At 49.7% G+C, this 27,188-nt stretch overlaps 2 protein-coding genes across 2 annotated transcripts; one reads left to right on the top strand and one right to left on the bottom strand.

Annotated features, from left to right (window-relative positions):
• The first annotated feature begins 3,043 nt into the window (after positions 1-3,043).
• Positions 3,044-8,610, top strand: DLX6 (distal-less homeobox 6). The gene is made up of 3 exons (XM_036894502.2): positions 3,044-4,067; positions 5,307-5,500; positions 7,388-8,610. Exons 1-3 carry the CDS (start codon positions 3,674-3,676, stop codon positions 7,637-7,639), a joined length of 840 nt encoding a protein of 279 aa, XP_036750397.2. The 5' UTR covers positions 3,044-3,673; the 3' UTR covers positions 7,640-8,610.
• A 9,266-nt stretch (positions 8,611-17,876) lies between these two features.
• On the bottom strand, positions 17,877-22,267 carry DLX5 (distal-less homeobox 5). The gene is made up of 3 exons (XM_036894583.2): positions 21,708-22,267; positions 19,627-19,811; positions 17,877-18,568 (listed from the first exon to the last, which is right to left on the bottom strand). Exons 1-3 carry the CDS (start codon positions 22,057-22,059, stop codon positions 18,239-18,241), a joined length of 867 nt encoding a protein of 288 aa, XP_036750478.2. The 5' UTR covers positions 22,060-22,267; the 3' UTR covers positions 17,877-18,238.
• Between the last annotated feature and the right edge of the window lie 4,921 nt (positions 22,268-27,188).

Consider the following 27,188-nt stretch of genomic DNA (forward strand, 5'->3'; position numbering starts at 1 on the left):
CAGGGGTTACTCGCCTCGGCTCGGCTCATTGCCATCGCCCCTAACACTGGGCTAATGGCTCAGAAGCCGAGATGCCGAGGACCCCTGGAGAGAAATGACTGTGGTGGCGTCCCTCCTGCAGACAGCCCCACTGCATGCCGAACTCCTCTTGCGGAGTCTGGTGGCAGAGGCCACACGTGGCAGCCACTCGCTGCAAGCCACCTTGGCGCACTGTGTGGGGCCAGACCGGATCTCTGGCCCACCGTTTCGGGGACAAGCAGGAAAGCCAGACGTCCACTCTTGCGATTTGGATTCTATCCCATAATCGCACACAGAGATCTCTATCAAGCCGGGAGGGACCCCTTGCGCTGCTCCGGAGCCCTTAACTCTCCGAAAGCAATCTGAGTCGCTCAGTAGGTCTCAGCAGGACCTTTACCATAGGAAACAACTGCTACCTCGGTACAGCTGAACACTTCCTCCTCCGGAACACAGTTCTGGGATTTTTATTCTTTATCTAGGAGCGAGGGATGAGGGCCCTGCAGCTACAACCCGGCCAATTCCAGCCCTCCGGGCCTTGGGAATTAAGCAAACAAGAAAACACCAAACAAAACAACACCTCCCCCACCAAAAGAAACTTTGCAAATAGAGGCTGCTGTGCCCTGGATCTGTTCTCAGCGCGGGGTCCACCACGGGTCCCACTACAACTCGACTCGCCCCGCTCCGGGTGCTGCCAGAGTTTGGGGAGGCCGGGGAGGAAAGCCGTGCACCTGTGAGCATAGAATGAGAAACATAGACATGCACAGTGGGGGAAACGCCTTCACCGTGTTAACAGCAAGCTGCAGGGTATAAAGCAATAAAACTGCCACGTCTACCTGCTGGCTTTGAGGACATTACAAACAAGCTGGGCGCGCAGCCCGGGTGCGCCAAGAGCGCGACAGGGGAGGGGGACCTTCTCTTTTTCTGACCTCCCCTTCTGTCCCTCTCCCCATACACACATACACACCCGACACACATCTCCCCCTCACCCAGCCCCCCTTTCATTTTCCTTAAAGCTTTTTTGTTGTTGCTTTAATTCGCTGCCGATTTGTAAACGCGTGGATCGGGTTACTGGTTCGCGTGTAAAGTGCACCTCTTGTTAAAAGGAGGGGAACAAGGCACACCACTTAAAAATGAATTCAGAGTTACTGAACCGGCTCCCGAGGCTCAAGAAGTTAAGCGCAGAGGGCTGGAAAAGGGAAGGAGGGGGCGAGGACAGTAAACGCTGCCGCCCTGGGAACCGTGACGAAAACCCACGGACGGCGAGCTTCAGGTCATCTGAAAAAATGGAGGAAGGAAGGAAAAAAGAAAAAGAAAAAGAAAAGGGCAAAGTAGCCTGGCCGTGCCTGGAGACCCCGGGTTGGGAGCTGGATAAATCAATTAGTATAAGCGGCTGCCGCGGAGCTTCGCGCAATATGTAAATGAGACTCCGAGAACTGCTGCTTCTGCAGCTACCTTTTCTGGAGTTACGGAGACAAACGGCACCACTGTATTGTCCATTCTGGGGTTCCCTGGGTCGCATGACTTATGGAGTCCAAGCGAATAGGGTGTAAAGAAGCCCCCTGTAGTTTTCCCAAAGGGACACCCAGACTCGTTCCCGCAACCATAGACACGGTGACCAGTTGTTACTAGATTGTACATTTCTCCGTGTGGCCAAAGGTTGGCGGCTTGGGTCTACTGCACGCAGACTGAAAGCTGGTGCCGAGCCGGTGGGGGTCTGCACGTCTTGCCCATCCAGTACAGATCCATTGGCAATGAGGACCCGGCGCCTCCCCGCAGTCCCAGGGCCCGGCCCCACACAGCCCAGCCGGCCATCCTCCGCGACTGATCCCCAGTCCGGCTCTCCTACCTGGTGGCAGGGCCTGAGCTGCGCGCCGGCGCTCCGCTGGCTCTGCTGGGTTGCCTGGACCTGAGTGGGTCTGGGGACTAGACGAAGAAAGGCTAGATCCGCAGCCCTGGGCTGCTCCGAACTTAAAGTCTTTCCCCAGTCCATCTTTGAAAGAGAAGTGGTTCTACCACCTGGATGTGCGGATATAAATCCCCTTGCAAATAATAAATGGATTAATAATAACAAGGTATGAAGTTCTTTTTATAGAAAAAAAGGAGAGAATTGAAACTAAATGCGGCAGTTAGACAACCATTTTGATAAGAGGATAATTGAGGCGACACTGGTGTATAATTAGAGGATAATTTATGCTATATCCACTTTTATTCCACCTCCCAAAATAAACCCAGTCCATAATCATTACAGGCAAATTGTTCTGAATTTTATAGCAGCAATTTGAACAAAGTACTGCAGTTAATCATGGGAGATTTTTGTGTATTCCTGATTAGAACTCTAATTGCCTCCTTCCAGAAAGTAAAAATAACTGTAAAACGACTCTATTTTTATCATTAACAATGTTGACAATAAAATAAAATCAATTGGAATTGTAATCGAGAGACAAATTTAGGACGAAGGCACTTTTACTTGGGTAGTTTATATTGTAATCAAGATTTGCCAAACCACTAACCGCATGTATCATTTGCATATATTTGAAAGCATTACAGTAGCTTCTGTTTTCAATAGGAAAAAATGCATTACTGTCAGTCCTCCAACGATTTGCTTTCAGAACAGGCTGCTGATTCTAGAAAAAAAATATTTTTTCTCCCCCTTTTTGTCCACTATATAGGAAATACAGCAGGAACCTTGCCAAAACAGGGTCTGATTTTTTTATCCCCCTCCTTTTTTCTTTACCCCCCCCCACACCCATGGGGTGGGGTCCAGGTGTGGGGGTTCTTCCCTCTGTGGTGTAGGTAAAGTACGTCTAAAAAAATCAATGGTGGCTGGGCGCTCCCGCGGGACTGTTGTGGGACTGGGAGGACGGGGGTGTGGGAGGAGAGGAGGTCAAGGCAGGGGGCCTTGCTTTAAATGCAGAGGGCACTGCTTCTGATCACAGGAAGCCTGCCATAGTGCGAGGGGACTGCGAGAGAGCAGCCCCCGGCCAGGCTGTTGTAGGGTTGCGGTATCGGAACTGAGGCTTCGGGTGTGGGGGTGCGAGCGGCAGCTGGAGGCGTCGGCGGCCGGCCTAGCGGGGGCACCTCCCTCCCCGGCGGCCCCGAGAGCGGAGTCGAGCGGCCCCGGCCGCACAGCTCGCTGCTGGGATTGGCGTGGCGGAAGGTAGGCGAGGACCTCCGCGCGCCGCGCTCTCACCAGTAGAAGCCGTGCGCCTGTGACGTCAGGGGGCTACTGACCAATGGAGAGGCGCTGCCCTTTGGAGACAAACCATTCGACTCGTGGCGTCTGCATCAAGTCTGAAAGCAGACGCGCAACTTTCGCAGAATCCACCTTAAAATCTCTGCCTTAAACTGCACCAGCCCCCAAAAACTCCAAGGGGGGTAGGGGGGAGAGCTGATCCCCTCCCCCTCCTCTCCATCCCTCCCCTCCTCCCGTCGGGTTAGCGAGGCCCTGCTCACTGTATCTCTGTATTAAATATATGTGTATTAGAGACGAGCGAGGACAGGGGAGCCGCCTCCGCCCCCTCTTTTAAAAATTTTTTTATTTTTTTTGCAAGGATCCCAAGAGCTAAGGTGGCTGCAGAGGGGCGAGCGGCGCGAGCCGAGTGGGGGAGGGCGGAGGAACCCCGGGAGAAGGCTCTCTCCAGCCCCCAAAGTTTTGATGATGACCATGACTACGATGGCTGACGGCTCGGAAGGCCAGGACGCGTCCAAATCCGCCTTCATGGAGTTCGGGCAGCAGCCGCCGCCGCAGCAGCAGCAGCCGCCGCCGCCGCCGCCGCCGCCGCAGCCACAGCCGCACTCGCAGCAGAGCTCCCCGGCTATGGCGGGCGCGCACTACCCGCTGCACTGCCTGCACTCGGCGGCGGCCGGCTCGCACCACCACCACCACCAGCACCACCACCACGGCTCGCCCTACGCGTCGGGCGGCGGCAACTCCTACAACCACCGCTCGCTCGCCGCCTACCCCTACGTGAGCCACTCGCAGCACAGCCCTTACCTCCAGTCCTACCACAACAGCAGCGCGGCCGCCCAGACGCGAGGGGACGACACAGGTGAGAGGCCGCCTGGGCAGCTCGCTTCTCCCGCCTCCCGCCCGCCCCGCTCACTTCCTCAGCGCCCGGGCCTCCGCCGGCCCCCTCCCCCAGGCGGCCCGGCGCGCCCCCGGCCAGGCCTCTTGCGCGCCCGCTCTCCTGGCGCCCGCCTGCCGGCCTCGCCCAGCCGGGCCCCTTCCCGCCGCCGCGGACCCCCGGCTGCCTCGCCGGGCGGCCCGCCGTGTTCCCGTGTGTCGGCGCGTCTCTCGGGCCGCGCCTCTGGCTCGGCGCAGGCTTCGCTCTGCGAAAGGGTTCGCGCTGCGCTCTTCAGCTCGCTGGGTCTGTGCGCCCTGGGCCTCTCACCTCCCCTCCCGGCTCCGACCAGCGTCCGGCAGCACTGGGGACATTTCTGGGCCGGAACTGGGGAGCGTGCCCTGCTCCTCGGACCAAACCGGGCAGCCAGTGGCCTACTTTCCGTGTGGTGCCCGGTGAGCTTCGGTGACCGCGAGAGAAACTGGCTTGGCCTCTGGCTCTGGTTAAGCTGGTGACAACTGAGCTCGTTCCCGCGGGCTTTTAGGTGTCCCCCACTCCCCACCCCTGACCAGGCCCTCTTCCTCTGGGTTTTTGATACAGTGTTGGCTGATCCTTTGTGCGTGGAGGAGAAGCAGAGGGCCTCGGGCAAATGGTTCTCGGCACCCAAGGGGGACAAAGTTGCCGTGCGAAGCTCAGCCTGCTCCGGAGCTGGTCGGAGCGTCTGGTTGTGTTTTTTGTTTGGGATTTTGGTTCCTCTCAACAGAATCGTTTCCAACACGCCGAGAGGTCTTGATGCACCAGGCTTGGAGCTAGTGACATCAGGACAACTGGTCGCACAAACACCAGGGTGGCTCAACCACAGTTTAAGGGACTAGAAAGCCAGGCCGAGGGGCCCCGCTCTGCAGAGAGAGCAGCACCCCGCCGTGCTGCGCGTCCCGGTGAGAGGCCGGCGCCGCCTCTGCTGCTGCAGAGCCAGGCTGGTTGCCCGAGGGCCGAGGGCGTCCCCACGGTCCAGCCCCCACGCATTATTAGAGCCAGAATCTAGGTCTGGGAAAAGCTTTGGCAGTCGCTGGGAACACCCCGGCACCCAGAGAGGTCAGTGTGGCGTGGGGACGCTTCGAGAAAACCCTTATTGGGTTTTGGGGAGACCTGGAGCAGGCAGGCCACGCTCAGGGAGACCAGCAGTAGTCTCACCGGTGACCGCTCCTCTGTATCCTTTGCTTGCAGATCAACAGAAAACTACAGTGATTGAAAACGGGGAAATCAGGTTCAATGGAAAAGGGAAAAAGATTCGGAAGCCTCGGACCATTTATTCCAGCCTGCAGCTCCAGGCTTTAAACCATCGCTTTCAGCAGACTCAGTACCTGGCCCTTCCCGAGAGAGCTGAACTGGCAGCTTCCTTAGGACTGACACAAACACAGGTAATTATCGAGGAGCCTGAGTATCCCTGAAATGCTGACCCCACCTGCAGATCGGGCTGGGAGCACATCAGGAGGAATTCTTGGCCTAGTCAACCAAGGATGGAAGGAGCTTAATGACAAATGCCTTTGGCTCCCCTTATGTATTTCCCGGGACAACACAGTTTGGAATAAATGACCTGGTATTGAATACTGGATTGGATTTGCACATCCTCCCAACCTTCAGCGACCCCACCCCCAGCCTAGTGTCCTTTGGTGACCAAATTTATAATTTAATTGAGTCCTCTTCCAGAGCAAAACAACACAAAAGAGAACAAACATGTAGGAGAAAGAGAAAAAGATGTTCAGACCAGGAGGCAGAATATGACCCACATTTGTTAAGGATCCTTTTGTGGGCCCTACAACTTAACAAGGATTTCAAGTCATTGACATAGAAAGAAAGAATTATGAAGAGAAATGGGGGTGGGGGCAAGCAGATAGGCATAGACTCCCAACAAAATTTAGTAAAGGGACCAAGGTGCAAACTATTCTTCCTAGGATAGATGAAGTGGATTTTTCTGAAGATTGCCCTAAATTCAGTGGTTAAATCATCCTGGGTGACTGGCGCAGGCTGAGGTACCTCCCTGGAGTCCGGGACTTGGGAGCAATGGCAGAGTTGAAGATCAAAGAGAAATGCTCACCAAATTATAGCGGGGGAAGCCTCAGTTAAGTACAGTGACTGAAGTCCTCCTGTCCTACTAATTTGAAAGACATATTGGGCATTTCCAACTTCACAGGAAGGGGTTTAGGCAGGTATGTCAGAGCCCTGGTCATAAAGCCAGGCTGCAATCACCTGTGGATTTTGCCCTTGTCAATTAACTCAGCTGCATGGGGTGGTAGATCTCATCTGAGGTGGGTGATCTTCAGCAAGGGAACTTCAGGTTTCATGAGACTCTTGCTGGGGAATAATTGTGTGGTGCTTTAGAACAGATGCTCCTTAAGCTCTTCTTTTCAATTCAACCTACTTTCTTTTGCCATATTTCCATTAAAAATATTTGGGGTTTGATATGAAGGGATTCCGGCTGCTCGGTAACTATATATATTCCTCTTGGAAAAGCAGATTCCTATGGCTAAAGAATTTTGACGGTAAAGAGAGCTAATACCATAGAATTTCCTTCTCCAAACAAAGTAGATTTGGGATGAGAGTTTAGATATGCTCCCATCCCAGATTCCTAATTCACATTTAATTTTCAGGAGCCCTTTGACTTTTAGTGACTACACCAACAATCATGTGATGGTTGCTGGCCACAGTTGACTAAGCCACATACAAAGTGGGGAATGAGGGAGGTACAATTCCAAATCCCTGCAGGATTATGGGGATATAGTTATGTTAGGAGAAGATGCTCCATGCACAGCATATGACATGTGCAAAATATGATAGGTATATTCAAGGCAACTGTTTATAAATGTACAGGCTTTAATCTGTTCAGAGTCTTTTGCTTACAGTACATGCATAGAGATGGTTGATTTAGGGGTTGGTAAATATGAAAACCGACTATCAGAGGAAGTGCTTCAATTGGGTTTGATCTGAAAAGTTCTGTTGAGAAATTTCCCTTTAGACTTGAAACCCAGCTATCTCATTTGCCTTCATTCTTATTTATGTTGTTGTTTGAAACCTAAGATTGCATCCAGTTTAAGAATTACAATGAATTTAGGTATCCAGACAAGATACACACCTAGAATGGGAGTTTCTAGGTGGAGGATAGAAAAAGGCGAAGGAAGGTAGGGGATTTGAGAGATTTGCAGCTGCGTTTTTTGTTTGTTTGTTTGTTTTATTGCTTCAAAGCCTCCAATAGAGGCACCCGATTCAATGTTGTTCAGACCTAATGATTGTTGTGTGCTTTGTTCTAGGTGAAGATATGGTTTCAAAACAAACGCTCTAAGTTTAAGAAACTGCTGAAGCAGGGCAGTAACCCCCACGAGAGCGACCCTCTCCCTGGCTCAGCGGCCCTGTCACCACGCTCACCGGCGCTGCCTCCTGTGTGGGACGTTTCTGCCTCTGCCAAGGGCGTCAGTATGCCCCCCAACAGCTACATGCCGGGCTATTCGCATTGGTACTCCTCTCCACACCAGGACACGATGCAGAGACCACAGATGATGTGAGTTGTCTGAGGGCAATCGATACCCTAGGGAAACGTCTGGACAAGGCAAGGAAGATCCGGGATCTGCTCGCATCTGCCAAACCCTGCCAACGGAGCAGGCTCGGGGAACTCTGATGCGTGGCCACACCGTCTGGGCGCTTGCTGGCTCTCTCTCGCTCTCCCTCTCCTGTCTCACTCGTCCCTTCCTTTTCTTTCCACCTTGCTTCCTCACCACCTTTCTTTTTCCCTGTTCTCTCCTCATTTGCCTTTTCCCTTGAGCAGCCTCAGTATTTGATCTTGCATCTTAGGGAGAGAGAGAAAAAGAGAGAGAGAAACTGGTTTCTATGCCAGTGCTCCTGAAACCCCTCACTGTAAGGATATTTTTTCCCTTATCCTTTGGGATCCAGGCTCTGAGCCTCTTCTTCTTTTTGGGAGTATCCATCAAAATGACTTTTTAAACAAAGATATTTTTCTCCCACCAGAAGAATATGTGCAAACATGGCAGCATTTTTACTTGTTTAATGAGCTTAAGACATTACATGATGGAAGTGAAGAATGTCGGAACTCCTGCGTTTTTATTTACCAATCTCAGACTAACAGAAAAAGAGAAAAAAAACACCCTCATCTAACAGCCCTTCTCTAAAGAAAAAGGAAGAATCGGCTGTAAGATTAGAACCTTGCTACAAAGGGAACGCTGCATGTTTTATCAAAATGCAATGAGCAAGAATGATGATTTAAAAAACAAAGCAAAACCACTTTTCCCCCCACTGTACCCCCAAACCCTGAACTGGAAATCAGGAAAGACAGAGGAAACAACCAAAATCGTCATTCTATTGCTTTGATACCTTTACTAGGTGAATTGGTGGCATTCACTAAGCTAATAGGGACGTTTATAACAAGAAACATTTCTGTATATATTGTTGAATTTTAGTTGTACATATACTTTGTATGTTTTTGTCTTCTTTCATATATGGAGTAAAAGCCACAAAATGCTGGGAGTGTCCTGTATATTTCTCTCTGTGTGTCTCTGTCTCACCACCCCCTCCACCCTCCCTCCCAGTATATTTTCTATCACTCTTAAAAGAATTCCTATTTCCTAATATGGGAAGCCCTATATATAAACATCGAGTGCCTGCATAGATGTCAATTTGCGGCACTAACCTTCATCTTAACTACTTTAACGTTAACCATGCATGTTTTCTCAGCTTTCTTTATATATTTTATTGTAATTTTGACACATTTATCTTTTTTTTTTAAACATTAGAAGGATCTATTCTCAGGCTAACCTCTAGGCATCCAGTAGTTCCCAGTGCTGAAACTGAGTGTTCTCCTTTCCCTTTCTTCAGCCAAAATAATACAACTGTATTTGTCTTTGTTTAGAAGCAGGTTTTTTATAACAAAAAGGAAGAAATAATTTTTTTTAAAAAACAAGGTAAATGCACAATTATGACTACTTAATGTTTACAACCCTTTGCAAACTAGTTAGGTAGGAAAATGCACAACCTTGGATGAAATACATCCTTCCGATCTTGTGGAAAGCACAGAAATAATGAAAATGAAAAGTCCTTTCGTCATACAAGCAGGAAGCCCCATACTGTGAGAATTAATGGCTACAGACCTGGGCATCCTTCAAATTATGAACCTTGAAACCACTGAGCCATTTATCAGAAGTCAATAGAGATACTCAGAGTGCTCCATATAATGACAGCGACATACAGTTGTGCAAAAGGACAGTCACTATAATTAGACACAAAGCAAAGACTACTTACCAATATACCCGTTCCTTTTTTTGTTGAGCAACTTCCACGCTCAGTCAGTCTCAGAATGGTTTAAAACCGATCAGTCTTGTCATTTTCTAGCATTCGCATTGTTACATTAGGAAAAATGTTTTCTTTTCTTTTTTCCCCCTTCCTACTGTGAAACTTTGGGTTCGTAGCTCCCCAGGATCAATTCTGAACAAAGCCTCCAGCTGCAGTGCCATCCAATTTGAAGCAGACATTGGGGACAATTTAAGGTTTTTATCCACAAGAAGGTTTTTTTCCATTCTCTTAAATGCAGCCATAATTAGAGTAATTTTTCATGTAGCCCGCTGATTACAGCGTTTTTACCGTCAAAGATAATTACCTGTAATTTTCTTCCACTTTTAATACTAAAAAGCCATCTTTATTTAGATTCAGGAACAGGAAAGGCGAAACAAAAGAGGGAAATTATTCTGTTATTCATACACAAATTGCAGAGATGTAGGACCTAAAATTGAAAATTAACCAAAATTATAATGCTGAAAAGAATGGAAGAGGCTGCAGAAGTACAGCTGGTAGTGGGGCTTTGCTGAATTATTCAAATTACGTTAGAGAGAAAGCTACCATACATCGAAACCAACACTAATTTTTCTTAAAAAAAAAAATTCAGCAGACACATGCCAAACCACTGTGAGCGCATGGAATTCTGAAACCCAGCAAGTGCATTTTAGCACATTGGAGGTGGTGTCATGATGAGCCAATATCGATCTTTCTATCTCCTGATATGAGTTTAATTAAAGTCTGCCATGGGATTCTCCCCAGAATTGTCCTTGGGAACTAGTTTTCCTCTGGGTCTCTGAACCTCACGGGTTAATATCTTCTCTCTTTGGAATGTATTGACCCCATAGTAAACTGATTCCCGAGAGTGGGATTTAGTAGGAGGGGCGTGGGCGACAGGCATCTCCCAGTCTTGGTGTCTACTACGCCTCCCCACGTTCGCACTTCCCCAGAGTGGGAGTTCTAGAGCCTCCTTCTGACCATTTGTAGTTCCATGAGAAAAAAAAAACAAAAAAAAAACAGTAACTGCGGGGGGTGAGGGTGAAGGGGAAATTTTCTCCTCGACGCTAATAAGCATCTCATTATCTTTTGACCCAATTTAGCCCAAAGGTTCCCGCCGCTGGAGAAAGGCCGTATTGCACTGGGGTAAGGGAGCCAAAGATTTCTCAGGCTTCTGCACTTAACATCTCTAGCTGCTTCCAGTGTCTACAGGGTCAGGAAACAGCGTCATCTATAGATAGAACAGCACCGCTACTTGAAGAGTTTCTCCGCGCGTTCCTAAATCAGACTGGTTTCTTGACTCCGCAAATCGTTTCTGCGTCTCAGCCAATCATGCCCCTCCAACCCCAAGGTCGCAACTTTTGGGCCCCGCGGGCAATAGCTCTCCCAGCAGCGGCCCGCCCCTCCCCCCTTCCCTCCCACCAGCTTGAGGCGAAGGCCCCGCAAAGCAGCCCGAAGGGTTTCAGAGGCCAGTTATTCTGGAAACTTTCTCCCGAGTGGAGGAAGATGTCAAAGGCACTATACAGGCGAGAGATTCCGAGTACACCTGTTATTGCAAATGTCCGCAAACCTGTGATTCTAAAGGAGCACAGTTCCGAGCTCCGTTTGCTCTCTTGACGCCCCAAATCTTAAAATCATCCCCACATCTAAGCACCTCAAAGGATTCAACTAGGACTAGCTTTGAGTAACAATTTTCAAATAGATTTTAGCTTGGAATCTCCAGCCGGCTCCCTCTGCACCTTACAGAAACCTGGTCCTTTTCGCAGTCTCCAGTCACAAATACATCAACAACACTGAAAGCAAGAAAGACAAATCCAGTTCTTAAGGATCCCATTCGAACCCGAATCCTTTTACTCACCAGAACGACAACGCTTTTACTGTTAAAGGGGGATAAAAGGTCAAAATTGAAAAACCTATAAAGCAAAGTTGCAGTCCATAGTGAATTACAAAAGCAACACACAGCTTGGAAAGTGTGAGAAGAGAAACATGAACTGTTCCTTGAAGTATGCAAGAAATAAAAACTTACCCCCAGTGAATCTCTTAAGCAATGATCAGGGTCTAGAAATCTATACTGAACAGAAGCAGAAGAGAATATTTTTCTGAGTCTCAGGGCAGAAGCTCTTTCTCTATATTCTTGGTTGAGTGAGCACATCCAGGTGTGAAATTGTTTGCACACCCCAGCACCTCTTATATTGCCAGCAAAATTAGCTGTTATTACTGTCACTGTTTAGTGATGGTTAGCGTGATACAAAAAAAAAAAAACTGCTGTAATCAAGACCTGGCGCATCTTTGCAAATTACAGATAATTGTAAACGTCCAGATTATGATAATAGCATCCTAATCCAGCCTGCAATATAATTATTACAGAGTGTTACATCTGAAACTGTCCAGTAGGGCTAATTCAGCCATTATTTAGACCCTATTTTTGCACTGCAAATGGGTTGCTGAGTTGAAAATGTACGATTGTAATTTCACAGGGCACTCAATGAGTAATGGTATAGGAAGAGGAAAATACAAAAGTGAAATGTGAACAGTAGCGATCAAATCAAACCCTGAAGGACAAAAGACTGTTTGATTCATACGGAAAAAGAAGAGCAGGAATTAAGAAAATAGCAAATCAGTGGTCTGAAGCATTACATGTCCAAATCCTCAATATGTATAGGGCTGCTGTATTTGTAAGGGCTGCTGCATCCGCTGCTGCCTGAAGTCTGAAATAATTTTTTTTAAACCTCCTCTTTCTTCTCTCTTTGAAAGCATTCCTTGCTCTAAAAAAAAAAAAAAAAAAAAGTGCTCCTCCCCCAAGCAAAGAACATTTGTCAGTTTCACCATTGTTTCCACCAAGGCATCCTCAGAGTGTGCCTGTCACTTGTTTATGAACATTTTCTTAAATGAATTTGCAATCTCTCTTGTCATCAGAACAAAATGCCCTGGGTGCTTTTACGTGTTCTGAGCTCCAACTCCACTCTCTTTCATAGCGAGCAACTCACTGAGACTCCTAAAGGATATTAGCAGAAAATGTTTTAATTGCTGCTAATTAAATAAAGCTGGCTGGGAAGCTATCTCTTCTACTGGACTTGGCTGGCTATTGGCTTTAATCCTATCATTAACTTTTACTTATGAATCCCCTTCCCCCATATAAACCAGTCCAGCTGCTTCTTTAGCTACACATCACTGATGTGCTTCTTTCCGGATTCCAGAAAGTCCAGTATTTTTGATAAAGGACTGTCCCTTTCCCCAGATACGTTTGTAAAAGAGCAAGGTCAGTCTTCTTAAAACATGGAATGACCAAAGAGAGGGAATTTGGAGAGTTAGAGCAAGAGGGTCTACAGAGGCTGGGGCACTGTGCTGGTCCCAGAGGGAAAGTGAACCTGGGGTTTCAGCTGTCATCTTTAGGAAGATGAATCCTGCCCTAGCTGAGATTTCTGAAGTCTACTTCTGGTTTCTGATGGGGACATCGTGGTCAGGGATACCTGAAACCCTTACACCCCCAGGAGCTCAATTTTCCCACTATGAGCACAGAGAATTTCCTGGGCATCTTTTTCAGCCTCTGGGACAATGTGTGATGATTCTTCCTCCTCCCATCACCTCACAGACTTGGGAGCTGCCCAGACAGGGCCTCCCTGCAGGGTGGCAAGCAGGCTTCCAAGCTCCTGTGAATTTAAGGGCAATAATGAAATGTCCCCTGTTTAGTGACCCCTGTTTATAGATGAAAGTTGAGTCCATATCCTGTCTCTTCCCCGCCCCTCTTATCCCACCTTGCAAATGGCAAATGGCAGAAATAGTCCTTGGATGACAATAAGCTTCCAGTAGCAGATTTCTGTCTTCTAGATTTTACGAGGGAAAAAAAATGTTTTAAAATAAATCATAGTTGTGAACTGTTTACCGCCCTTCACCCCCAACCACGTCTTAAAAAAGAATATACTAGACTGTGTACGGTGGAGATTTGACAGAGAATCATTACTCAAACTCGGAGGGTGTGTGTGTGTGTGTGTGTGTGTGTGTGTGTGTGTGTGTGTCTGTAGAATGATGTTATGAAGCCATATTTTTCCCCTTCCTGTGGCGAAAGGTCGTAATGTGTGGTATTTCATGGTTTTATATAAATTTTGGTTTAGGATGTGGAATAGACTCAATAATACATGCACTTTTGGCAAAAAGCCTCCTTCGGATCCCCATATATTGGAAGTACATACGAAATCCCAACGAACAAAAGAGCAGAAATATTTAATTGCTACAGAACAGGACTCTCATTTGCTTTAAAGAGAGATTCATGTAAATTCCCCGTTCCTATATTCATGGTTAGAGCTCTACCTATAAAACAGGTATCATATTACAGCAGGCAACCCTGGATGACTGAAAAGGAAGCTCCCCTGGTTACCCCCGCCCCGGTAGATACAATGTACACTTTCTGCCCTTACCACAGGGGAACCTAAAGCTTGTCAGATGTAAAAGAAAATGCGGATTGCACCGGGGGTGTCTGACAGGGCTGCGTAGAACAGTATTTAGCCAATCCCACATGTGCTACCGCTATTTGGGCTGTTTTCTAGGCCCAGAGTTAGCTGTCATTCTGAAAAAACAAAACAAAAACACCAAGTACAGTGTGCAAGGACTGCGGGCAACCTGGGAACGCGAGAGGAGGGCAGGAGCAAGCTGCAGCGCCCCTTCCCCAACCTCCTGGGAGGCAGGAGCCTCCATCCAGCACTGTGGGAGGGGATGCCTAAGGGTGGAGGATAGGGGTGAACCGCAGGCGGATCCGCCGGCGTGGCGCGCTTCCCAGAGAGCCGGAGGGCGTCTGCCCTCAGGGCGTGCCTCCAGAGAAGGCTGGAGAGCTCGCGGTTGGCGAGATCCCAGCGGCCAGTGGGAGGCGCGCAATCCCAGAGGTTGCGAGGATGGGGCGGGGAGAGGGGGGGTGGTTGGGTAGCCCTAAAGGTCCCTCTCGTCGAGTAAAAGGAAGCGCTGAGGGGGGTGGGCCAAGAGGCAGTGTTCCAGGAGGCATCCCCGGCTCTTCGCGCTGGGAGACCGAGTGGTGTCAAGGCTGGAGCAAAGATGTAGGGCGCACCGGGAGAAGGAGAGTGCGGCCTGGCCTTGGCACGGGTGGGAGACTCCCAGGACCGTGCGGCCGGGACGCCGCGAGCCGAGAGGCGTCCGGTGGGATCAAAGGAGGCCAGCCGGCCCGTCTGGGACTGTGGGATAAGGGGCCGTAGAGAGAGGATTGGCGTGGGCGGGGAGATCCTGTCGTGGCCTGCGTCTCCAGGAGGGGGTGTGAGCGTGTTTTGGTGTGCGGGTCAACACGCTTCTGCCCGAGGCCGAGACTTGGGTGGATCCGAGTGTGGGTGGACAGGCTACCGGGTGGGTGTCCCAACGGTAGGGAGGGAGAGAGCGAGCGAGCAAGATCAAGGGCAGCGAGGTCTGCGGGTTCCTCTGTGTGTGTGTCTCAGGCCCTGTGGCTCAGCACTGGAGCCGCCTGGCACCCACAGGAATGCGGCTTCACTCGGCTCCCCAGGCCATCCCCTGTTCCACAAGGAGGTGGCCGCCAGGAAAAAGGGGGGAAAAGGGCAGAAATCAGCCTAGCCCAACATGAGCTCAAACAAAGGCCAATTTATCTGATCTTTCACAGGAGGGCGCAGGAGGCGGGCAGAGCTCGGAGGAATCGCACTGGCCCTGCCAGCATGCCCCGTGTCTCCTGGGCTTTGAGAGGAGGTGGGAAGGTGGGAGTGGAGGCTTGGGAGTATGGGGTGGGGAGGAAGGTGAAGAGGCCCACGGAAAAGAAAATTAAATCTTGGGGGTGGGGTTGACATATTAAAAGCACTAGACTGAGAGCTAGGCAAGTGGGGACCGGAAGGGGCAAGCAGAGGTCCGAGAGAGTGGGCAGATAAGGAATATGCTTGAAGTAGTACACACATATATTAGACACAGGAATAAACAATGGAGAGAAAGAAGGTGGGTGGGAGGGAGGGCAGTGGGGAGAAACATCACACAGATATTTTTAGACTTTGCTGAGGATCTGTTATTTTTACATCCTTGGGCACAGGACTGCAGGGAGTTAAATTCCCCCGGGAGAAGCCCCACGGTGCCAGGGAAAACCTGCTGCAGACTGGTTTGTCAGAATATTTTTGTCCATGGCTCCCGGACGATATTTAAAAACAACAACAACAACAAAACCAACCGCGCAAGAGAAGAGACCATTGCGAGTGGAAGAAGTTAGCTTAGCACATGGGAAGGAATCCTCAAACCAAGTCTGTGGAGTTATGCTTATCGGTGTCTCAAAGAGACTTCAGAGTCCTTAACAACAAGCAGTGTCAAGGCTGGGGGAGGAAGGGCGGTAGTTACCGAAGAGCTTTCCTCCTTTTTCCCAGCAAGAGTTGAGTTCGCCCTTCCCTCCTATTGACCGCGCCGGGTGATTGGGGGTGGTAGTGAAGGGATCCCGTTTTTGAAGCCAGGACTGTAGGTGGGGAGCTGACAGGAATGGCTGGAAAAATATCTGCCCTCTTTATGTGCAGAAAGGGAAAGAGCAAGTTCCAAGCACACTCTTGCCACTCTCAGACAGACGGTGGGAAATGTGGGAGCTGTAAAGTGGGTGCTCCCCCTCCAACCTTCCCCCACGGCCAGAGGTGCAGGGGAAAGCTGGCTCTGGCAAACACTGGCGCGGGGGTTCTCCCAGCCAGATCCGCCAAATAGAAAGCTCTGGCTTTCCGTGTAATGGAAACTCCTGAAATCTTTACAAGCAAAGGAAGAAAAGCAGGAAATAAATCCGTACACCTCTTCCCCCCATCCTCCTATTCTCTGCCAACATGGAGAACAAGTGGAGCTTGATGTGGCTTTCCCCCAAGTGTGTCGCCACCCAGAACTTCTTCTGTGAAAGGAGAGCTGGAGAGGTATAAAGAGGGGGGAAGCTGCGAGTAGAAGCGGCCTCTCCGCATTTGGGAGGGGAAGAGAAAGGGTCTACAGGCCCTGGCCGCCACCAGAATGCCGCCCCAGACCAGTGGGATGCTCATAAAGGCCCGCCAAACCAGAGTCCCCACAAGGCCTAAGCCGTCCCTCACTGGTAGCGGAAAAGAAAAGAATCGTGAAGATGGGGAGGAGAGGAAAGGTGAGGGATCCAGAAAGAGGAGAGAAAGAAGAGAGAGAACACACAGGCAACTTCCCCTCCAAGCACACAGTGTGCCTTTTCAGGTCTTGTCTCCCAAATCTGGAGGAACCTTCTCAGAAATCCTCAGATGACAGGATGTAACCCGTAAGAAAACTCTTGTCACATTTATTGCTGCCAAATTCCTAGCTGTGAAATATATTTCATGCATCTTTCATTTTCCCACATAGGAGTTCCCTTGGTATCCCAAGGAAACAGAGTCAGGTGAACTAAACGACAGTCAAAAAGATACCTACAGTTCAGGCCTGGGCGCACAGCTCTAGACCCTGGGATGTGACTCTGGTCACACTGTTGTCTATTTGCAGGGGTGCCAGGAGAAGGACGGGACATAGGCCAAGGTTGCTGAAAGTCCTTCCTCTTTGCCCAGAGAAGGCTTCACAAAGGAGAAATCCCTGCAAAGAGATTCAGTTTCCCATCGATCAGAACCTGCTTTGCCACTGTTCTTTATAAAAGCAAAGCAGAGAGAGCCCGTCTAAAAGAAACTGGAGAGTGGTAAAAAGACTGGAGGAAAAAAAATTAATATTTAGAATATTATCTCACATGAAATGAAATCAACAGGGGTCCACAATGCTTTCCTTTCCTCCACCCTACAATTCCCTCTCTTGGCAAAAGTATGCCCTCCATATGCCCTGCCTGGCCTACTGATTTAGGTCCATATTGTTCTCAAGTCCTGTGATCCTTTCCTGTCTCTGAATGAGCTCAGATAAATTTTTAATCATACACCAAGGAGTCCAAGGCACTACCATTTGCCATGCTGCAAACATTTTCAGATTTAAAAAAATGTAATAGGAGAGGACATTTCTTTTTCTTCTTCTTTTTTTGTTTTCTCATCTCTGGAAGCTCCCTTTGGAGGGAGTGTAATTTGTCTAATTGCTCTGGCAATACACAGAGGCTGATGGGTGTGTGTGTGTTGGGGGGTAGTGCTCCAGGATAATTGCTTTGAGTTTAGACTTCAGAGTAGTTATTGAGGGATTTCTGTTGCTTTCTTACTCACATACAGGGTGGAAGGACCATATTTAGATTCCAGCATTACTTTCTACCTGAAACAATTTGGGGTTAAACTTAAAATTATCTAAACGTTTTTGTGGTTAGGCCAAAAAACACCTAAATATATATTATACAGAAGTACTATAAACAGGCCACGTATGTATATAGACATATAAAGCACAGCATCCAACATACACACATGTACAGTTCTGCATCCATGCGGCCCCCAATTTCTGCTTTTCTTTTTGCCTTGTTGGATCTCTGCAGTTTGTCTTCCTTTAATCGCCTGCATAAAACATCACCAGCCCATTGTAAGGGGGGCAAAAGGAGTATTTTTTAGAAGCATTTTGTTTTCGTGGTCGAAATAATTTTATTTATCCAGAATATACAGTTTAATTCCTCTATCTACACTTATTTACATGGTTAAAATAACATTGAAAAAAGTCTTTTGAAAAGTTGAGGTCATAGATTTCAAGGCACCATTGATAGTGTCCACAGTTGCGCAAAAAAGTTCGTCTGTAAAAAAAAAGGGGACGGGGATCCTTTGAAATGCAATAACTTACATGCAAAAAAAGCTTTACACATAATCTTTTTTGTTTCCGTTTTCCAAACTTCCCCATGTGAATTCCTTTTATGATTTTCTAAAACAGCAAAACACAGTAGTCCCAAAAAGAGGGCAAGAGAAAGCGGCCGTCTAATAGAGTGTCCCGGAGGCCAGCGCTAGTGGGTGCTGCAAGGAGCCCGGCGGCGGCAGGTGGGAATTGATTGAGCTGGCTGCGCTCGGGTACCAGGAAGCCGAGTTCTCCAGGTAGCTGGACGCGGGGGACTGGTTGGAGTTCGGAGGGTGGGCATGAGGGTGGTGGCTGAGCGAGCGGGACGAGCCCTGGGGCTCCCACACCGCCGGAGACTGCGGCGAGTTACACGCCATAGGGTCGCTGGAGCTGGGGCTGTGCTCCGGGGGCATCTCCCCGTTTTTCATGATCTTCTTGATCTTGGATCTTTTGTTCTGAAACCAGATTTTCACCTGGGTGGGGGAACAAAGGCATACGTTACCGGGACACTCCGAGGCCGCCCGCGCCTTCCGCAGGTGGGCGACGGGAGGCATCTTCGGCCCCCAGGTGGCCCGGCCCTGGCTTCTCCGCGCTGCCCGAGGTCTGCGAACAAGGGGCTGCGTCAGAGGCAAAGCCCGGCTCGCAGGCCCCAGAGGGCGCCCTGGACGGCTCAGCGCCCAGCGGCCGCGGCGAGGGCAGGACCCTCGGCGTCTGTCTTTTGTTTGGGCTGGCGGCGGGGGGCGCGAGTGTCCGCGGCCGCGTGCGCCCAGGTGCAGGCGCGCTCGTGGCGCAGGGAAGGCAGTGTGGCGCGGGTGTCCGCAACAACGGCCGGACTGCGCGCGCGAGACTGTGGAGGCAAAGGAGCGATCTATCTCCCGCCCGCTCCCTTCAGTCTCTCCTCGGCTCTGGGAGGTCAGAATGCGCCTGCAGCTCTGGGCGGCGACTCGCACATTTTTTTTTTTCTCTATAGGCCCCAGCGGGGTTCGGGTGGGAGTGAAGGGAAGGGAGAGATCCAGGGAGGATTTCCCCATACAACAGCGCCCCCAGCTCGCGACCCTCTGGCTGCTGCGGCCTGAAGCTCCGCAGGAGCAGGGCGCGACCCTTCAGTTTTCCCCGCCCGAGGCGACGTTCCCGGCCTTCGCGCGGCGGGAAACCACCGAAAGGCCTCCCGGCCCAGCTCGCCCGAGAGGCTCTGCTTAGTGCGGAAAACCAGGCAATTTCTCCAGGCTGCGAGAGCGGCCTAAAGACAACCCTCCCCAGGTTTACAGTCTTGGAAATTGGTCCCTTACCCCGGATGCCCCAAGCTGGGCACATCTAAGGATGAGCGACGTTTCCAGCCCGTCCCCACCGTTGCACTGCGGCGCCCCGGGCCTGACTCGTGGAGGAATGTGCGCGGGGTAGGTGTCATTCTGCCTGTCTGAATTTCTCGCTGGTGCTATCCAGCCGGCTCCAGCCCGTCGGGACCGAACCGCGCAGCCCAGCCAGGCTGGCAGCCGAGGCGGGGCTCTGGCCTGGCCGCGGCCGGATTTACCTGTGTTTGCGTCAGTCCCAGCGAAGCGGCCAGCTCGGCGCGTTCGGGCAGGGCGAGGTACTGAGTCTTCTGAAACCTTCTCTGTAACGCAGCCAGCTGAAAGCTGGAATAAATAGTCCTGGGTTTACGAACTTTCTTTGGTTTGCCATTCACCATCCTCACCTCGGGCTCAGCCACTTCTTTCTCTAAATAATCAAAACAGAACTGGTTAGAGTTTGTCGGCAGACAACGGCCCTTTTGCAGAATTCTCAGATACAGCCCTTGAGTTTCTTACCCTGCAGTCTGCACGCTGTTTCCCCATATCACCACCTTTGCTTCACAAGACCGAGAGAAATATGCCCCTCCCTAAATCGTGGCAAAGCCAGGTAGTCTCTGGTTAATTTCCTACTCTGTTCACTCAGCTTCTCCTGGGCTCGGGCAAAGCGCTTTGTTAAGTACAGCTCCTTTTTGGGCGTTCCAGATTTTGCCCCTGCAACGGTTCGTGCTTCACCCGACTCGTTTCTACGCCCACCCCAGGCTCACCAGTATTCCTGGGGTGAGTATAGCCAGGCGGAGGCCCCGGCCGCCATGACCCCCCTTCTGTCAGCGTCTGTTTGGGCGCCCGCAGAGGCCAGACGCTTGGGCAGGGAAGACGCTAACCGAGGTCTCCAAAGTTCAAAGACCCACAAGCAAACTATGCTCCTTCAATTCAGCAGCAAGCGGTCGGGACCTAGCAGACAGAGGGCCGATTATGCAGCCCCCATAATCTCCCTGCAGATCTGTGAGGGCACAGATGTGTCTGGTTTCTTTTACAAATAGACTTAATAAGTTCTTGGCTAAAAGAAAAAAAATCTTTCGCTTATGCACGAAATACAGAGACACTGAAAGGAACGAAGACACCCCACCTTCGGGCTCTCTTTTAAAGTATAGCAAGAGTCACACATTGAAAAGGAATCCGTGGTGGGGTGTTTTCGTAGGAAAGGGGCGACAGGTCAGGAAGAATTTCGCAAAGTCTTGAGTATAGACCAGGGAAAAAGACTTTTCTGAACACATGTTTTACAAGAGTGCCCTGGGGCCACAAGTCCCCTTTCCCAAAAGTACCATCTTATCAAAAGTGCCCATCTCTGGAAGGGGTGGAGAACCTTCCGTGTGTGTGTGTGTGTGTGTGTGTGTGTGTGTGTGTCGAGCTCCTAATAGAGGAAGGGTGGAGGATGAGGGCTGTGGTCTCCATTCTGCCACAGTAGGGGATGCTAATATTAGCAGGATTATTAATGTGCTGGTGGGAAGAGATCAAACCGAACCAGCAAAACCTATCCAATGAGACCTCATGACTCCCTCTTACTGCCCAAGCTCTAACCCTCTTAAACTCTCCAACTAAGTTTCAAGAGTTGGGGGTGGGGGAAGAGGAGGTGGGCAAGAGGAAGACAAATTTTAGGCGCCTATGGAGAAAAAAAGAAAAACATCGCTCTAATTACTTGACCCCTTGGCATCCCTGCTCCATCTTCACGTGGCTTTTTGTTTGGGGGAGATGCCTTGGATAAACCTCAAGTCTCTCGGCGCTCTCCTCCTCTGGCGGGCTACATACAGCTCCCCGCCCCACCCGAGCCTGCGCGCTCCGCGCCCCGACACCACACTGGCTCCTGCTGCTCTCAGACTGAAACCAACAGTCTTTGAGGCAGCCTTGCATTCCCACTCGCCCCAACCGAACACTCGCACGAAAAATCCCCAAACTAACCCCTCTTTGTTATGCAAACGCCACTTGGGCTGTTTGATTCTTCTGTCCACCCCTATGCCCTTTCCAGCCTAGCTGGCTTCCTGACGAGGCAAGCTAGGAATCCAGTGACTGAGGGGGCCCCCCCATCCAGAAGGTCCCGGAGCGGAGAGACGCTGGTTTAACCCGCAGGCTTCTTCTACTAAGAATTCCTAAAATTTTGGCCCGGGAACCTCTCTTGGTTGCAGAGTCCAGGCCCCCCCACTCCCTTCTGCCGGGTGCGCCCCCACTGCCGCGGATGTAGTGGCTCCCAATCTTCCACCCGACCTGGCCCCTCCGGAATCCGGGCTCCCCTGAATCTGCTCCCCCCTCCATTCCCCCGCCCCTCTACCTGGCTGGCTGGTGGCGCTCGGGACGCGGTTGTAGGCGCCGCCGTACTGGTGGTAGGGGCTGGCGTAGCTGTAGTCGGCGTAAGCTTTGGCGGGGTAGCTGCCGGCGGAGCCATTCACGCCGTGGTACTGGTACTGGTAGGGGCTGAGCGCTTTGCCATAGGAAGCCGAGGTAGGAGAGCAGTAGCCGTGCGGGGCTCCCCCGCCGCTGTAGTAGTCGGAATCGGTGGCCGACGACTCGGGCAAAGTTGGCGATTCCTGAGACGGATGGTGCATGGCTGCAGACGTCTGGAACGCAGCTTGGAAGTCGCCTGATCGGATGCTGGAGACCCTTCTGTCAAACACTCCCGTCATCGCTCACCAGCTGTGGCGACTGTCCTTGCTGCTGTGGCGGCGGCTGCTGCCAGAGTTGGCTGTGGGGCCGCTCTGGTCTATGCAGACATGGCTGTGGGAGCGAGGGAGGAGGAGGAAGAGGAGGAGGAGGAGAAAAGGAGGCGGCGGCGGCGGCGGTGGCGAGGAGGAGGCTGGGAGTCGTGGAGTCTCTGTCTCCGGCAGACTGACTGCTGGCTGAGGCGCAGCACAGCCGTGGTTAAATCCTTAATTGCGCGCTTACGCACAGCGGGGTGGATCGGGTTCCATTGGCCAGGGCCTCCGGAGCAGCGGCAACACCCTAACTCGTCCAACTAGTTTGAGCACAACAAAGCAACGCTTAAAAAAGGGGAGGAAAATGGAGGTGGGGGAGAGAGAGAGAGAGAAAGAGAGAGAGCGAGAGAGAGAGCGAGAGAGAGCTTGTTGGGGGTGGGGGGCACAGTCAATCTCTTCAGTGAGTACCAAAGACAACGCAGGAACCCCAACACCCAACTTAGTAACGTCTGGAGACAATGCGTTCCAATCAGCAGCCTTGGAACGTGTACGTGTTTGGGGGATGAGGTCGGGGATGATCTCTCCTTGCCCCTCACCTTCCTATTCCCTTGGGTTGCACCAGGGGGAGTGTGGAAGTGAACACCGATATTGCAATAGTGAATCAAAGCGGGGATTGGGGGGTGGGAGGGAGGGAGCAGAGACGTGGAAGGAAGGCAAGAAGGAACTGAGAACAATATTTTTAGTGGGGTGCTGGGAGCCAAGTTATTATACGTGTTGAAAATTTGTAATTTGGGAAAAGATAAATTTGCAGGAAGTATTTCCTTTGCACAAGATAAGTATTTCTCAGACAAGTGCTGGATAAGGATGCTTAAGAATGCATGCTGTCCATTCAGTGGTTAATGGTAGAGAAAGATCCTGGGGCTGAAAATCCCTACAATGACTTAAAAAAAATCACTATCTTAAGTACACATGACACCCAATTTGCTGGTCTCCAAGAAGAGGGGCAGCGCAAAATTTTTTTCAATATTCTTATCTCTTTGGATGTCTTTGGACTAGAGGGTCTGTAACTCTGTTCAATGGCCAAAGACTCCTGCAAAAGTGAATGGTCCACTTATGACCTGTCATTCCATAGGGACTGAATGGGGACCCCAAGAGGACTGGGAAATAGAGATTAAAGCCCTTTGGGGAAGTTGGGAGAAGCATATGGCTTACCCTCTCCCAGGTCATGGACATGGCATCCGAGGGCCCTATCTTTCCATTCCCTAGGTCTGGGTTTCTCTACCATCCTTCCCTTTATATCCTGTAGCATCTTAGATTAAATGCAAAGGAAGAAAAGGAGCAGGAATCAAACACTTGGTACTTGAAGTCCAGAATTTTCTTCTCTTGACATGTCATTCTTGCTCCAGTGGTGATCCTGCTGGAAGCTTTAAAAACTTTAACATAAATTAATCTACCACTCCTCTCAAAAGGCAACTCCAAAAGTTGGATCCTGATTTGGGTCCTTCTTGCATCTTCCTCCAGGGGTTCTGAGACCAGGAACTTGGGAGCTCCACAAGATAACTAGGGGTGTGCCACTCCACCCCACCCCCTAGAAGAATAAAGTGTCTACATTAGTTGTGTCTAGTGTTAATTTAGCCTTTGGGTGGGGAGCTACTCTGGCCCCAAATAGGAAGGCAAGGGGAGCCAGGGTCTGGAACTCTGAGCAGCTCACCCCCCTAGCTCCAGAACTTCAAAGGCAAGCAGCCCACGTGCACCAGCTCACAGCTATTGTTGCACTGTCGCTCAAAGGGCAACTTCAGCACCAGTGTGCACCAGGCAGGGAAGGTTTGTGATGGGGTCCTGCAGTGCCCCACTTCCTCTCACTCCTCTTTCACTGACTTCAGACCGAATCTCCTGCTTGTGGCCTGTGATGTCCTGAACTTCTCTCAGATAGACACCCGGGTAAACAGAGCTGACGCTGTCTGCCCATCCTCACCCCACAGTGTAGATTTTGGCACGACTGTTCACCCCTAGACGGAGGCTGTGAAGACTACACGGCGTCAGAGAAACACTGCCAATCCTGTCAGGCTTGCAGTCATCCCTGCTCTGGAGAAGTTCTCGGTGCCCATCGAGTCACCTACACACATCTTGCCATTTTAATTACATGAACTGCTTCCACCAAAGCAATGCTAGGGACAGTTCAAAGCACCTCCCAGCAAAGGCAAGTGGCTACAGGGAGAGGGGCAGCTTTCACTGGTCCCCTGGCCCCTCATACTTTTTATTTACTACAGATTTAAAAGTTCAGCACATGGTCAAAATGCTTAACCTTAATAGGATGTTTCACCTTGTGAGGAGGCAGGTTCCGACAAGGATGGGATTGGAAGTTGCAGCATCTGAGCAAAATTTAAGAGTTTGGGATCCTGTGGAGAGCATAATGTTACTATGCTAAGTTGCTACATTTCACTTCTCCCTCCATCAAAGAACAACAACATCTCCCCCATATTTAACAGAAGACAAAAAGGAGTGGAGTTGAGAGGGAAGGAATCAGCGTCTTTATTCCAATTCCTAACTGTTGGCCTTCAGGCCAGACTGGAGCCACTTTTGCGAAGGCTGCTGCTGGGCTGGACCTCCAAATCTGAGTGTGATTCTGAAGGTCCAGAACCTGAACTTTCCTGACTCAGTTCTGCTGCTTTTCGAGGTTGACCTCAGTCTCCCCTACACTTTCCTTAAAGGCAGTGGGAGCGAGAGGGAGCGCTAATTAAAAGGAGCTTGGGTCTGATCACGATACAGTCCCACTTCATTTCACATTAGAGTCATTGTGGCTCACGCACGGTGGCGACCAGGCTGAGCCGCCGCTTGGTACCCACACGCTCTGGGTATCCTGGCTCGCAGGGTAGCAACTTTTGCTAGAACTGTGGGTGGTTCTGACACCAAGGCTTGGAAATTTGTCTTAAGGCGAGCTGGCACTACGCTGTTAGCTCTTTCAAATCCCACCGAGAGGCCCAGCCACAGAGAAACGGACCCACGTTATCAAACTTCCCGGAAAGTACGCTCGCTCCCCAATGCCACAGGTAGGAAGAATGCGAGTAACTTCGACTCCTGGTAGCCGAAATTTGCAAGGGGCGGGAGAGTGGGGCTGCGGGAGGGACAAGCACGCTAGGAGAAGTGCAAGTCTTTATCACTAGCGCCACCAAGTGTCCCGAAGAGCACCTTGCAAATGGCAAACGTTTCCCAAGCTCAGAGTCACTGGGAGGACAATGCCGGCCGGTCCTCTGGGTTGGAGCCCACTGCCACGTGGCTTTCCTTATCTGTGCTTCCAGCAGATATTCCTTTCCACTCCCATATCCTTTGGTTCCTTCCCTTTGCTCCTTACACGTTCATACTCTTCTTCATCCTCCCACCTATCACCTTTTTCTGGTCAGCAAGAAATTCGGGGATGTGGGGGAGTAACCCTCACCCTTTAGTCTCCTAAACTGTGGTGACTGGAAAGGGTCGAGGGTGACCCTTGTTTCTTAGGCAGTTCTGAAGAAGCAGGCCTTCCTTTAGATGAGGCCCTGGAAAGGCTCCTATGAACTGGAAAGATAGTGCCACTCTGAGTTTGTAAGAGAGTGCTGTAGAAAGGGGTGGGTCAGGTCATTTCAACAGCTGCATTAACTCAGTTTTCTGCCTCTGGACCATCTGGATATCTCTTTACTCACAGGTGTGCCAAAAGTAGAACATCCTTTCCTTTGGGCTTGAAGTTCAGACAAATCAGTGCACTTGAAAATCTTTAATTTATATACTCAAGATATTTTTAGTATGGAAACTACTGCCTAATTTATTTAAAACATTGTATATACATCATTAGGATGCACATAATTCAGGAAGATGAAGGACTCCATAGAGCTATACTGCAATGTTTCTTGACTTTAGAACTTTCATCACTGGGCTACCTGTCTCTTAAAAATCCTGGTCCGGTGCTGAGGTTTGTTTTACTTTTATTTGGAATGCTATATCCATCTTTTCTTAATCTTTTTAGTGAAAAATTCTCTCAGATCAGTTCATTATTACTAGGTTTTTATTAATCATGATCCATCTAAAGCACTTTTCATCCCAGAAATCTCAAACACAAACAAAGCTGGTTACATCATACATTTTTGTGGAGATAGATCTGAGTAATTTTATTTAGAATGGAACTTCATTTTTCTTTGAGCTAAGGTCATTTCTTAACTTAAGGTAACATCCCTGAAATACTCAATTTGATGCTTGTCTAGAAGAAACACATTTCTATAAATTGGGACGGGATGAAAAGACAGGAGTGATGGTTGCAAAATTGCTAAAGACTTTCAAAAATATCACCAGTTATTGGCCACTGGTTTTGGCAACTCACCTGAAAGGACTGGGGTTTCCCAACAGTCAGCCAGACACCCTGGCTTAGAACTGACATTCAGAGGTGGTTCATCTTCTGAGTTAGCAAAACTGTTTTAATTTACCATGTAGGCTTAAATTTCATTTAGACGCATTCTTATGCACTCATGAGGCTGAACTAACTAGGCCCAAGCCAGAATTCCTTGAAGTCCATATGATTTGACAATGCCCTCACCCAGGGAGGGAGGTGGTGGAAAGGATAAATAGAAAGAAAGATTCTTCCCATGCAGAAATTAATCACAGTACCCCCTTGCTGTCAAAAAAAAAATGTGTTTGGAGTTAAAGAGTGTCTCCAACAAAGTAATCTCAAAGGATTCACTAGCAGGCAATTATATAAATATTCTGAATAAATTAAAAATCCCCAAGGGGGAAACTATTTTCCACTTAATTCCAACCTAATAGGATTTTCCAGTTTATTTCCAAATGATAGTGCAGCTCATAGACTTCTGCATGTCTTGTTTTTATAATTAAGACATTAAAATGTGTTTATCCATTTAACTTAAACATAACTGGCTAGGCAAAGGCCTTAAGTATCCACTCAAATCTATTCTCTATGAGACGAATTTAACATACCACAGCTGAAAACACTTCAATTTCATCTAAGTAGGAAGTAAATGGGATTATATTATTATATGTCTTTGCAAACTGAAATTGAGTCATATTCTTCATCCTAAACTCAAGATTTCATTTTCTTGAAAGGGAGTTTTGGCTGTGATACCATTTATGAAATCTTT

Source organism: Manis pentadactyla, chromosome 7, assembly GCF_030020395.1.
Source record: "Manis pentadactyla isolate mManPen7 chromosome 7, mManPen7.hap1, whole genome shotgun sequence".
NCBI classification, from domain to species: domain Eukaryota; kingdom Metazoa; phylum Chordata; class Mammalia; order Pholidota; family Manidae; genus Manis; species Manis pentadactyla.

What these genes read in the sequence shown, in the direction of transcription:
- DLX6 (XM_036894502.2), top strand. Translation starts at nt 3,674, where the DNA reads ATGATGACCATGACTACGATGGCTGACGGCTCGGAAGGCCAGGACGCG. An exon ending in GACGCGAGGGGACGACACAG is followed by an intron (nt 4,068 to 5,306) that starts GTGAGAGGCCGC and finishes CTTTGCTTGCAG; the next exon opens with ATCAACAGAAAACTACAGTG. An exon ending in TAGGACTGACACAAACACAG is followed by an intron (nt 5,501 to 7,387) that starts GTAATTATCGAG and finishes GCTTTGTTCTAG; the next exon opens with GTGAAGATATGGTTTCAAAA.
- DLX5 (XM_036894583.2), bottom strand. Translation starts at nt 22,059, where the DNA reads ATGACGGGAGTGTTTGACAGAAGGGTCTCCAGCATCCGATCAGGCGAC. An exon ending in GAGCGCCACCAGCCAGCCAG is followed by an intron (nt 19,812 to 21,707) that starts GTAGAGGGGCGG and finishes TTGATTATTTAG; the next exon opens with AGAAAGAAGTGGCTGAGCCC. An exon ending in TGGGACTGACGCAAACACAG is followed by an intron (nt 18,569 to 19,626) that starts GTAAATCCGGCC and finishes TCCCCCACCCAG; the next exon opens with GTGAAAATCTGGTTTCAGAA.